The following is a 13,412-nucleotide window of genomic DNA, read 5'->3' as shown; positions in this document are numbered from 1 at the left end:
TAATTATTCTGGATGTTGATAGGTAGGCAGATAACCTTGTGTCTGTAACCCCCGCAGCATGAAAGAGGCTGGCTTCACTCGTGCACTGTTTAATGCAGCTGTCCTACTCACCACACGGTCGACCAGGCTGAATCTGTTCCGCTTTGCAGCAAGCAGTGGCTGAGGTTTGGGTCCAGGCACTCTCCCCAGAGTCCCTTCTGGCCCTTTGGCAGGGAGAGCCCCAGAACAAACACAGGACCAGCTGCAGGGCTGTTCTCTCCGGCGAGCACCTGGAGCACCAAGCTGGACAGGCACATAACCCAGCCCAACGCATTTGTACGCTTTGCTGTGCATCAGCCCGAGCGAGGTGAAATGGGGAAGAGAAAACTCCTCTCTGGTCTGCCGGGAAGTGGAAGTGAGAGGTTGAAGTCCTTCATGCACAGTTACTAGAGAAAAGCAGTGCAGGAACAGCACTGCCACACCTCGTTTGAAAAATTAGGTACTTTTCTGCTGTGTAGAACAGCTGCAGCATTTCTCCCTGGGAGGTCCAAAGATGTGAACTGCAACCACGCCCAAGCCCCTGGCTCCGGGATGCCCGTGTGCCCGAGCTGCTGAGGGTCTCAGCACGCCCCAGGCACTGCCAGCCTCCCTCCCTCTCATCCCGGCTGCAGATCTCCTAACCCGTGGACAGCCGGGATGAACGCAGCAGGCTCCTGCTGCCCTCTCGCTCCACTGCCTGCGCTGCAGCTGGAGCACAGGGGACAATGGGCAAGGATGAAAAAAGTGATTTTTAAAAAACATCTGAAATTGAAAAAGATGACTTTTTTTCATCCTTATCAGATGGGGATAACAATAAGTTATCTATAAGAAAAAGAGTACAGATCAGTTCCCAAGCGTTTGTGAGAGTGTTTGTATGCAGAACTACCATTGCCTTGAATGAGCACCAAATGCAACTCATACTTACGAACAACCCAAATTTGCATTTATCCATTCCACAAACACGGTATCTCAGTGAAAGCTTCCAGGAAGCAGGCTTTACAGAAGGAGTGATGCAGAACAGAGTAGCCACTTCTGTCAGGCAAGAGCCGTGCTGAGGTTTTGACTTTGCTTTGAGATCCATCTCACCCTGCAGAAGAAAAGAAAGCTTCTCTTTTAAATGCTCAGAGGACTTCAGCCTTTCACTTCTGCCTCCCAGAAGACTACAGCAGGCCAGAGGGGAGTTTTCTCTTCCCCATTCTGCAGGGCTTAGGCTGACATTTAGCAGCAAAGACCAAGTATGGAGGCTCTCTTTATTAAAAGGGCTTCACTGCTGGAATCACATCACAAGTAAGGGAAGCCATTCTTTCTACGCATTCCCTTTAAATACCTCACCTAACCCTTACTCCAGCTGAAGCCTTCCTTTAGCTTCTGTAATACAGACCAGCCTTTGGGAACTAGTCTTTCCTGGAAAATGAAGTCAATGCATCAAGTCAGCTGTTAATTTTGAAAGGTGCTGTTGCAGATAAGGGCTTGTGTGAACTATTTCACAGCTATTTACTACTATGTTTTACAGAGCTGAGTTTTAAGGTGTTCTGAGCATTCTTAGCTCTTAGTAACTGGGTTAACGAGTATATGGAAGCAAGATTAATTTTTATTAGCTTGAAGTATCATATTTTATTCAAGTGATAAGAAATATCATAATACATTATGCATCTGCCAGTTATAGTCCATTTTAGTTGGTTCCAAAACCTAAGCAGTAAATGAGTAAGACAGTTTATCTAGTTAAACTGAAAAAACAGCATTCCACACAACCAGTACTGGAGATGTCAACCATATAGTAGTTCCAGCATTACATTGTTATGGCTTTCCAGAAAGTCAAGAAGTTAACAAATTAGAACACATCAAGAGCCATTTTCCAAAGATTTATTGAAGTAGCGACAGGTTGCTCATACTGTGCTGGAAAAAGCAGTTTTATTGAATTCAGATACTTAAAAACAGTATTGCAGCACAAGATATTGCTATCTGTAAACTAGACTCCATTGTAAACTCTAATCCTTCAAGGGAGAGTCAGTTTGCAAGATCTAAGACCTATTTCCTAGCATAATAATCTTGCGCTCATGGAAAAACTGCAGAAAGGCACTTGAAAGCTGTTTCTTCCTTTAAGACATGGACTTTTTAAATCTTGCTGGTAAGAATTTCTCCTGCATTAATAAGTATGCATCTTCACTTCAGCTTTACTCCAAGTCATCGTGATGCTGGGAAGTTTCATTAATAACCTGTTGAAAAACAGACACACTTGCGTTAAGTTTTAGTAGTGAGATTGTTAGTTATTTAAGAGTTAGAATTGGAATATCCAGTACCACAGAAAGGTGAATAAATGGGTATCAACTCTCACTTATAAATGAGAAGTTCTAGTTGGTAAATAGTGTACAGAAGCCATTTAAGCTTTATGGACCTAGTCTGAAAACAGTATCTTGTCCCAAACAAGTGCTTCTGTTCACTGTCACATGTTTTCCTCAGGTGATGTTAAGAGATCTTTTGAGAACTTGCTAACACAGCTGAACTTCAATACTCACTACACAGATAACTGCCAGCCACTTACAGTTTTACTATTAGATGACTTTTGTGGTTGTTTCCACAGAAGCCCCTTTGCTACATCAGTATGTTCAGCCACGCAGCCTGGACTGCCAGATGCTAAGTACTTACTACTGTACACAGGTTGCATTGACCGGTAGAAAAACTTAAGAGTATTTTAAGGTAACCAGCAGTGATAGAAATAAAACCAAAGTTACCACCAACCTGTCCATCCCTAGTTTCGACGGTCTTAATTAGAAGTGTCCTCTTTGAGTGAGTGTCAACCATTGGCTGAGACTCAATGTTGGTTTCTGCAGAAGAAAATGTATTATTACCAACAGTCTAGATGAAATGCCTCCTCAAAGAAATGAAGTGCAACAGATTCTAGTGTCTACTTTCAGAATCCCAATTCAGTGCATGAACAAGTCTCCTACTCTGAACGATAAGCTAATATTCTCCATGTTCCCCTTAAAGCACCTTCAGCAGGCATCTAAACCAACCATTCACTATGTACTGATATTTAAAAACATCTGTGCCCAGGAATAAAGCCATTCCTCCCATCTAAGGTTAAGTAATTGCACATTCTAGTTTTATCTAAGAAAAACATTCAAACACAACTGCATTTATACCTTTTCAAATACTAGAGTAAAAGGAACTATCCAGGACCCTTTCACTAACAATAGAACAGCTGTCTGAACTGAAGCAGCTTACCTCTCAGGTTCAAAGAAGCAAAGGTTGGAATAGGCATGTTAATCCTGAAGGAAAGAAAGAAAGAAACAGATAAAGTCAGATATGGGTATGGAGCGTCTGCTAGTAATTGCTGTTCAGAAAAGCATCTGCATGTGATTTGTACCTGCTCTCTTCACCCTCCAGCAGTTTTCTGTAGGTGGCAATCTCAATATCAAGAGCCATCTTTACATTCAGCAGGTCCTGGTACTCGCGGAGATGGCGAGCCATTTCTTCCTTCATGTTCTGAATCTCATCCTGCAGACGGCCAATAGTGTCTTGGTAGTTAGCAGCTTCAACAGCAAAATTCTCCTCCATTTCACGCATTTGGCGCTCCAGGGATTCATTCTGGAAGAGAATAATGAAGTCAAGCACTGCTGCAGTTCAGCCACTCTTCCCCACCCTCAAGACCCTTAAAATTTTTTAAAAAAGAGAAGCTGAGTTATGTTAGCATCCTTTCTGAAAATGGCCAGACATGCCCCAGATTTGTCATCTCCTTATCTTCCACTTGCAAAGTCATGGCGGGTTATTCTGCTGCTTGATCTGAGGTGTGCCATGTATTTGTTCTACTAGGTGGCAAAGCAACCCCTTACAATAAGCCCAACACATGCAGTACAAGTCAGCATGCAGGCAGTCCTCAGCGAGGGGATTTGCAGGTATACTGTACACTGTTAAAGCCACTTCAAGAAAGCCTTTAAGGCAGTCAGGTTCTAGCGACAGCAAGATTTCCACCTCCTTTCCACCACTCCTCCAGCTTTTTCTGTAGCTTCAGCTGTACCTGACAGACGAGCCATGAACACTTCCAGAAAGTGTCACATAAACAGTGAATATTACAGCAAGAGAACGAACTCATCCTTTATACCTTCAGACTAGTTCCATACATCAGTCTAACCAATGCACCATAGTGCGTGTAGGCAAACTGAGCCCATTGCATCCTTTTCGAAAAGTACCAATATGCTGCTGTATTGCATGGGAGATCAGCTGCATTCATACCTACAGCAACAATTAAAGTGCAGTGCAGTGCTTACAGCTGCAAAGGGAAGAGTGTCCTGACAACTGTGGCCTTGTACTTACGCTTCCCTTAAGGGCATCAACTTCGCAGGTGAGAGACTGAATCTGTCTGCGGTATTCATTAGCTTCTTGTTTGGCCTGACGCAGGGCATCGTTGTTCCTATTAGCAGCTTCAGAGAGATCTGCAAACTGTGGAAATACCCAGTTTGGTTAGCATAACACCTCAGCAGAAATGGTATAACAGACTTTTTTGGACACAGCATTTGAGGGCAACTGAAGCCATTGCAAGTCTTAACATTTAAATACTAGCATTACTCTTATAATAGCCTTTCTATTTCTAATTGTCAAATTGGAATTCATAGTTAAACCTTTCATATTTGTCTCCCCACCCTGTGCATTTCCCATCTCTTCACCATTTTTTTCACCCATTCATTCACTCCTTTCTCCAGTATTTCATCTAACATCTGCTTCCAGGTACAAGCATAGGAAAGACTCCAAGTATGAACCCATTACTTTGATGCTGTACTTATGGCACAAAATAATGTTTTCAGCTGTACTCTTTGCAGACTACAAGTTTAAAGAAGACCCTGTGCCATGACTGTGTGCGTCCAGTAGAGAAACAGAGGGAACACCGAGTGCTACAGCAAAGCCGTCACGTGCAGTTAGTTCGAGTGCTTGATGTGCCTGAACAGATTTTACTCACTTTGGACTTGTACCACTCTTCAGCTTCCTGAAGATTCTTAGCAGCAACGCTTTCATACTGCTGGCGAACGTCACGCAGGGCAGCAGTAAGATCAGGCTTGGAAACATCCATATCAATTTGGATGTGCTGTTCCTGGAGTTGGGCCTGCAGTTCTCGGATTTCCTGGGAGAGAAGCAGACAGTTGGTTTTATTACACAACATGCAGAACACACATAGGTGGGGGACTCTGGGCCAGAACCAGTGAAGCACTTACTTGCTCGCTGGACTGTCAGCATCTAATCACAGACCTCATCACTCAGCTTACCTCATCATGAAGCTTCTTCAAGAAGGCAATCTCCTCTTGCAGGGACTCCACTTTGCGTTCAAGGTCAAGACGTGCCAGAGACGCATTGTCAACATCCTGATCAGAGAGACGAACAATTAGCAATCTTACAAAACCATGCTGCAGACAAGACTTTTACAGCAAGTTCCGTAGCATACAGACTAATGCTACATCTGAGCTTCTTAGCAAGACAATATGAAATCAAGACCTGGGAAAAACCTCGATCTTTTTGCCTCCTCCTACCCTAGCCTTAGAGACCACCATATGCACCTGTATTGTGATTTGGGGAATTATACAGCATATGTACATCACTTCCTCTTTGCCAACATATTGCTAAACACGATCAAGAGCACACTGACCACAGTGGCTGTAAATCCCACCTGAAGACGAAGCAGATACTTTGGTCACAAGATGAAGCAGATACTTAGGTCACAAGCCAGCAACAAGCTCTTTTAGCTTGACTACACTGAAAAAGAGTTGGTCTTGCAATTTTCAGGCTTCCATTCTTTTCAGTGGGGCTTAGAAGTGCAAGCCATGTGCCTACATGCCTATCAGTGGGCTTAACTTCTTGTTTATTTCTTACGGACTCCTTGGTCATCGACTACAGAGCCCTTTGGATCCACAGACCACAGCGTAAGAGCATACTTGTAAAGCTAGTGAGGTACATACAGGAACTGCAAGCATTTATTCGACAGATCTCCCTTGAGAACAAGAAGGTATAAGCATAAACGCAAATCGAGTTAATCATCACTGCCTACACCCTCACATTAGCTGGCAAAGACTCCACCTTTTGCTGGACAAAGATAGTCTTAATCAACAGAAAAAATTCATTTAAGGCACAACAGAAGATATGCCATGAATGTTACATGGGAGCAGCTTGAATTAGTTCAAAAACATAACTTCAGACTAAACATTGATTGGCAACTTCTTATGTTTTAAATGTGCAAACAGGACAGTTCATTTGCAAAAGGGAATGATTGTTCCTTTCATACTGGTTACACAAACAGCTGCACACTTATGTTCACATGGTATCAACGTCTCATGTTTTCACAGCTTACTCTAAAGCTATTTTGGATTTGCCCAAAGCGTAAGCATTCCTAATCAGCAGTTCTCACTATTATGGCACCTTCGAAACAGGGAGTGTTTTCTTTAGACTCCTAGAAAGCCACTCCTGGGATCACTCCTACTCTGGGGTGAAGTTCTTGCTCCAGAAGAATTCTTCTGTTTTCTTCATCCAGAAGAACACCCCTTTGATGTGTTATTCCACAACTTCCCTATCAACTCCAGTTTTAAACCCACAGTTCACACCGGCTCTGTTTTTCAATTCAGAGAAAGAATTCCTCAATTCATTTGTTCTCCTCCCCCAAAAACGCGAAGATCATTCTGTCAGGAAATTACATGCCTATGACCTAACGTGTTTACACAGTTGGACAGACATCCACAGAGTTTCCAGTGAATTTTACAGAAATCTGCATCCTGAAGACTGTTTTTTCAGGACAACTGAACAGCTACAGAGTTTTTAGTAGCTTACAACAAATTGAAAGGATGTTAAATTTAAGATACTTTGACTATATGGCATGTATTTTACTATTTACATCATCATAAAGTTCAGGAGTGAAGAATCCGAGTATCTGTATTTCCTAGATGTATGGAGAGCCACACAAATGAACAAGCTACTTGTAGCCTGAGCAAACAAAGTGTAAGGCATGCATACACGCAATTGGGCTATGCATTGATTTTATCCTAGGAGACTGATTAATGCCAGTCACAATTTGCAGGGTTGAGCATCCATGGTTACTTCAGACAAACCGCATGTTAGCCAGGAGCTGACCTGTCAGTCTTGTCGTAGGTTCAGGATCTATTCTTACTGCCAGAGCAGCTGGCAAAGCTGAGTAAGAAACTTTCTCATGAACTGTGACGCTTGTTTTGTCCCAAAGGAAGGAACTCACTGAACCTTTAGGTTTATTTTACGTAATACACCCCTCAGCATCTGAGTAGAATCATATTTCTTTGTTCAGGAGAAGAATTAAATTAGAATTCAGTACGTCTGAGCTAAACAGTCAGCTTTTGGAAATACAAAGTTTAAATTCAAATATTTGTTCACTTCTTTTAGAAGACTGAACTATACAACTGGTCCATCAAGTAAAAACTAAATTTGATTCTACATCAGAACAGTAAAGTATCTGCTGAAGTGTTGCGAATCCACGTATGCAGCTTTGCAGTGCAAAAAATATAACGGTTTAATGAAAAGCTGTGCATCTTTTACAATGGAAAGCACAACAGGATGTTTCGGCTTCAGTGTCCTGTGAATTTAGTTTCACTTGCAGGAGAACAATACTTACACTGAAACAGATTTAGTTTTCAAAACCTGCACGTTAAGCCTACCCTTACGTGGTAAGGAAAAATTCAGTATTACTGTTGTTCAAATCAAACATGCTGGCACGTGCCAGTTATGTCATGAATGGATTTAGTGCAGTGTTTCCACAGACAATGATCTGCAATTCTTACGCATAAGCTACACCTTAAGAGGTTAAATGGATCCAGTTCTGACTGTACTGCACACACAGATCTGCTAAAGGCTGAGCTCCTGAACCACCCCTTTCCACAGTGCAGGGAAGCGCTGCATAATAAATGTCAGATGCGAACAAAGCCAAGTTCACTTAAAAGCCTTGAGCCTTCAAAAAGTTTAATTGGTTTGAAATAGAGGTAGACATGCCTTGAAGTGCACCAATTAAGCATGAAACATCATTTAAGCCAGCCTTAAGTCAAAGGATCCTTCAACTGAATACAGCAATGAATTAGAATAGATTAGGTTCTCTAAAACTTAAGTTAAATGCTTCTGCATGGAACTTCACATGTTAAATTGTCTTAGCGCTTAAAAAAACAGAAGCTGAAGTTCAGGCATTATCTCAAACTGTTCCGTTTCAAACTTCTGTCCCCAGAATGCCAGAGCAGACTCTGAATTCCCAGACACCGAACAGGAATAGGTGTCTCTGTTTCCACACATTATCTCACAATCACAACTTGCTCTCCTTCAGAGACTACAAATATATTGTAGTCAAAAGCCCTGCCCGGGGAGACACTGACAATTAAGTGATGATTCCCTGAATGGTGACATCTACTAACATCTATGAAGAGCTTCAGGACGAAGCCAGCCTATGCCCAACTGTCGAGAGATAAGGGCAGCCGGGAGGAATGTTAGCAATGCCGTTTCACACCAGCAGTTTTAGGGCAGAGACCTTGTTTTGAGAAGGCACATTCCTAAACATCTCCTAGTCCAAACAAGACTTAATCCAAGTTGAAAGCTGGTTTTGCACAAGTGAAAACCTGAGCTTAACACTTTTTGAACACTGTTAGCGCAGTTGGTTCTGACTGTCAGGTAGGTTTTAGCTGATCTGGGCAACATCGTAGCATCCCACAGAGACTAAAGTCTTAAAGCAACTGTTTCCTCCGTTAACATCATCTTCCACAGAGGATTAAACTCTGCGCTCTTAACGGACATCCAGAGGAGGCAGCCGTGACTGCTGTGACCTCGCCCCAAGGAACAAATCGCCTACTTCTTGTCAGCAGACAACACCCATACGAAAAATTTTAAATTTGAACCAGTTGTCCAGTAATGCGCTGACCAACGTGATTCATCAAAAAGGAGCTGTTTTGTATAAAAACTGGCCCACGCACACGATAAGACGCTTTTCGTTTGAAATATGCCCGCAGCATTACACATGTGGTAAGAATGCAGCCCACTGCGCCCCCCCTCCAGCACAAAGAAGGGATCTATTCTTTCAATCTGCTGCCACCACGCTTGCCATAATGCCTGTATCTGCATTCCACGGTGAATCCCATAGAAACCATTAATACCCTTCAGCCAAGCGAGCAGATGGCCCCCCCTTTCGCTTTTATTGGATCGGAAAGCGATTCCACGTCGGAGCGCTTTTTGTGAACCAGGCTAGACTTGGATAAAGCAAGACAATAGTTTCGTGTCCTGTCCCCCCCCCCCGCTTCAGATCGCAGCATCCCCCTTAAAGAAAACAAGGAGGGTTTGCGTGAGAACCAACGGAACTCCTTTGTGCGAGGAGAGCAAACCCCTGCCGAGCCCGTCCCCCCCTCCCCGTCCCAGGCACCGCCGGCTCGGCTCCCTCCCCCCCCGCTCCCCCCAGCCTCCGCAAACCTGTCTGAAGGACTGTAGGGTGTTCTCGGCCTCCTCCCGCTGCAGCATCTCCTCCTGCAGCCTGGAAGGGGCGAGACAGCGGTGAGGAGCGAGCGGGGTCCCGTCCCCCCCCTCCTCCCCGGGCCCCCCGCCCAGCCCGGGACGCTGAGGGGCTGCTCCGCGCCAGCCCGACCCCCCACGACCCCCAACTCACTTCTCCCTCAGCCGCATGATGTCGTCGGCGAGGTTGTCCCGCTCCACCTCCACGCGCGCCTTGTCGTTGGTGAGCTGGTCCACCTGCCGCCGCAGCTCCCGCATCTCCTCCTCGTAGAGGTCGCCCAGGCGGGACGTGCCCTTGCCCTTCAGCTGCTCCAGCTCGGCCAGCAGGATCTTGTTCTGTTGCTCCAGGAACCGCACCTTGTCGATGTAGTTGGCGAAGCGGTCGTTGAGCTCCTGCAGCTCCACCTTCTCGTTGGTGCGGTTCGCCTTGAACTCCGTGTTGATGGCGTCGGCCAGGGAGAAGTCCACGGAGTCGTGGAGCCGCATGGGCGGCATGCTGCTCCGCAGCCGCACCGACGTCGTCTTGGTGGCGTACACGCCGCCGGGCGAGGCGGACACGTACCGGGCGGCGCTGGGCCGCAGCGAGCTGCCCAGCGAGTAGCGGCTGCTGGAGGTGATGTAGCGGGTGCTGGGGCCGGTGCTGGTGCGGCTGCCCCCGCCGAACATGCGGCGGTACGAGGAGTTCTTGGTGCTGACGCTCATGGCAGCGGCGGCGGGGAGGGCTTTGTAATCCGGGAGCGGAGCGCGGCTACCCGAGTGCGCGGCGGGCGAGGAAGGGCGGTGGCCCCCGCCCGGGCCCCTTCTTATGGGGCGCCGCCGCCCGCCGCCGGGCCCGCCCCGCCGGGCTCGCCCCGCCAATCACCGCCCCCCCCGCCGCCCGCCGCCAATCGCCGCCCCGCCCGCCGCCAATCGCCGCCAATCGCCGCCCCGCCCGCCGCCGCGCCTCGCCCCGCGGGGAGGGGGCGGTGGCCGGCGGGGGGCGCGGGCGCTGCGGGACGGCTCTGCCGCTGCGGACACAAAGGCGGGGGGCAGCACCCCCCCCTTTCCCGGCGCGGCGTGGCGGGGCGCGGCCCCGAGGGCCGGCAGATTTCTCCCCGGGGCTGCGGACGGGCCGCGGCCGAGGCGGGAGCCCGCAGATGGGGCCGCGGAGGACGGGGATGGCGGAGGTGGGCGCCGCGCTGTCCCTTGCCGCCGCCGTCCCGTCCCCCAGCGCTAGGGCTGGCGGTGTGATGTGGTGCCGCGGGACGGGCGAACCCGCTCCAGCGACCCCAGGGCGCAGGCACCGAGCAGCCCCCCGCAGGCCTCATGCGGGTGTTTATGCATCCGCACGTCTCCCCGAGAACCCGCTGCTTTCCGTCCTCGGCTTTCTGGAAGGGAGTCAGAGGAGGGTTGCAAAGGGCTGCCGAATGTCCGGAACGAACAGGCAGAAAAATAATGTCTGCGTCTTCTTCAGCTGCCTCCCGCCACAGCGATGTCGGCTCCTGCTTCTGTGCTGAATTCACAGCACTTGCAGGCTCGATGTGCCTTCCCTGTAGCCGGGTAAGCGCTTACACAGGCCAGGCTTCACTCTGCCAGCGTTGTAACCACCTTCCCAGCAGCAACTGTTTTTTTTAGTGTGGACAGTACGTTCTGGAAATAGCTGCAGTCAGGATCTTGCTCCTGGATGCAACCCTTCTAATGGCGGGGGTAGTGGCAGGCTGGATTTTAACGAAGGTTTGTTTCGGCACTGTTCCACCGAAGAGACTTTTGCTGTGAATTTCAGTAGGTACACGATCAGAGTCTTACGAAAGCACCTGGTAAAATGATAATTATTAGTTAGACGTGGTCCACAAATATCCTTTGTGCATAGCTTCAAAGGCCAGAAAAATCCCAGCGTTTCAAGAGCAATTGTACTGTCAAAATGGGGTTAGCAGCAGTAGAGATGAATGACGTAGGTTGGTAGTACAGGGCAATAGCAGTGGCATAAAATTTAACAGAGAAAAACTTGGACTGAGTAGCAGCAGATTGGCTTTGGTATCAATGCAGAAGTCATTTAATGGAGATGTGTTATTCAGATAATTTCAAACTCGAGTGGCCAAAGCACCAAACATATTCTCTAATCCTGCACTGACACATCAGGTAAGGGACATCTTCTTCCTCTTTGCTGCGGGAAGTGACCCATACAATGTAGAGGTATTCTCTGCAGCATATTACCTCAGCACTGACAGGGTGCAAAGCTACCATCATCTTTTAATTCTGTTTAGCCTGCAGTCCTGCAGAAGCAAATGTCTTCACTGGAAAGTCTGATGAACCTGAACACAAACAGTGGGTAGAGAGGAAGGTAATTTTCACCCCCCAATTCACAGTAAAGTCAACTATTGTACTTCAGCTATTGTACTAGAGCTGTTGTACCTTCTGAGAAGTCTTGTAGCCCACATATTTTATTAAAGATTTTTTTTTTTTTTTTTGTAAAGAAACTGTTCTTTCGTTTCATTCTGATGGCACCCAGAAGCGAAGGAATGCAGTTTGTATCTAAATGTAGGTCTTTGAGGTTTTAATTTCCGTTATTCACTGAAGCTTAGCCAAGCAAACGAAGCTGACAAGGTTGAGCCACTGAAGTGCTTGCGGCCTAAGTCCTGGGCTGCAGCTCGTTCTGTTCGCCCACTGAGCAGGAGGCAGAGGTCACTCGGCATTCCTGGGGCTCGGGGTACCCGCAGCCAGCCCGCACGCTGCTGTGCTGCCCAGTCCTCCCAGAGCCCTTTATCTGAGCCGTCAAGTTTGAGCTGTAAGCCTTTGTTAGCCCCAGCACAAAAAGTACCTGGTCCTTCAGTGAGCAGGCAAAAAAGCAAACCAGCACGTAACCAATAGCCTCACAGATTACACACGCTTTACTCGGAAGTACTGATAAGTTTTAGCAGATTGCTGGTTTTTTACAGGTGCGCTGTGACCAGTCTGGTTTTCCTTACAGAGCACAACTTATTTATACTCCACAAAACCTTTAGTGGCACACACATGCAACAGTCATCCTTCATTCAGAAACTGCTTTGCCCCTAAAATTCAGGGAAGTGTTTGTTTTAGTAAATAAGTATGACACCCTCCCCCCATGTTTCAAGTGTAATTTCCATATGTTTATGTCACCGCTGCCGTATGTGCTCTTGGCCACCTGCCTCATTGCTGTTTCTCACTATGAAATTTCCTAGAAATGTTCAGATATTGTCAGTTGTTGGGACTACAATAAACCTTTAAGTGCCTTTGCTTGCTGGCTGGCACTTACGCAGATGCATAAATGGAGGAAGCTCTAAGTTTCTGGTAAGGCTGTAATAAATTTAATGCACATTTGCATGCCAAACCCCAAGGGGAACAAGAACTGGTCTCTTGAAATGCGAAAAGATCTCCACAGTGCTTGTCAGGAAAGTCTCTGTCCCAGTGTAGCCATAAAAATCACGAAGAGCGTGCTTTTTTGAATTGAAATGAAACCACAGTAATGGGCCTAATTTTAAGGAAGGTGCTGTGAGACTCTCACACACCACGGCTGGTCAGGATCTTCACCACTTCTTACACGAAGGACAGACAGCTAACAGCATCACTAAGCACTACGCTGGGGATTATTCATAAACCCGTCTATTAGTTATCATCTCTGTTGTTTTTTGCAGTGACTTCATTTGCAATACCAGCTGCTATGCCCCTTACCTCTACAGATGTGTATCAGAGGTAAGCCAGTGGCACTCTTAAAAAAAGAAATTGGCTCATTTTCTTGTGAGCTTTTCAGTTCACACTGCAAAATTCATTTTGGCATTTTTTGGCTTTTTGCCAGAGAATTGATGCATTGGTGCACTGACAAGAATGCAATAAGAAATCAAGCCCTAGAAGTGTAGCAAAAGAATTGTATTGTTGTGTAACTTTCATTAACAGGGAAAATGTGTGTGTATAGG

The 13,412-nt window shown here is 46.7% G+C and overlaps 1 protein-coding gene across 1 annotated transcript; it reads right to left on the bottom strand.

Annotated features, from left to right (window-relative positions):
* Positions 1-1,864: 1,864 nt before the first annotated feature.
* VIM (vimentin) lies at positions 1,865-10,298 on the bottom strand. Its single transcript, XM_075419451.1, has 9 exons — positions 9,656-10,298; positions 9,463-9,523; positions 5,277-5,372; positions 4,973-5,134; positions 4,333-4,458; positions 3,386-3,606; positions 3,244-3,287; positions 2,758-2,843; positions 1,865-2,234 (listed from the first exon to the last, which is right to left on the bottom strand). Exons 1-9 carry the CDS (start codon positions 10,201-10,203, stop codon positions 2,193-2,195), a joined length of 1,386 nt encoding a protein of 461 aa, XP_075275566.1. The 5' UTR covers positions 10,204-10,298; the 3' UTR covers positions 1,865-2,192.
* Between the last annotated feature and the right edge of the window lie 3,114 nt (positions 10,299-13,412).

This window comes from Opisthocomus hoazin, chromosome 4 (assembly GCF_030867145.1).
Source record: "Opisthocomus hoazin isolate bOpiHoa1 chromosome 4, bOpiHoa1.hap1, whole genome shotgun sequence".
In the NCBI taxonomy this organism is placed as follows: domain Eukaryota; kingdom Metazoa; phylum Chordata; class Aves; order Opisthocomiformes; family Opisthocomidae; genus Opisthocomus; species Opisthocomus hoazin.
This window is presented reverse-complemented; position numbering and strand designations above follow the sequence as displayed.

Excerpts from the sequence above, each read along its gene's own strand:
- VIM (XM_075419451.1), bottom strand. The coding sequence starts at position 10,203 with ATGAGCGTCAGCACCAAGAACTCCTCGTACCGCCGCATGTTCGGCGGG. Across the intron at positions 5,373-9,462 it reads CCCTACAGTCCTTCAGACAG|GATGTTGACAATGCGTCTCT; the intron begins GTTTGCGGAGGC and ends CTCTCTGATCAG. Across the intron at positions 3,607-4,332 it reads TTGATGCCCTTAAGGGAAGC|AATGAATCCCTGGAGCGCCA; the intron begins GTAAGTACAAGG and ends ATTCTCTTCCAG.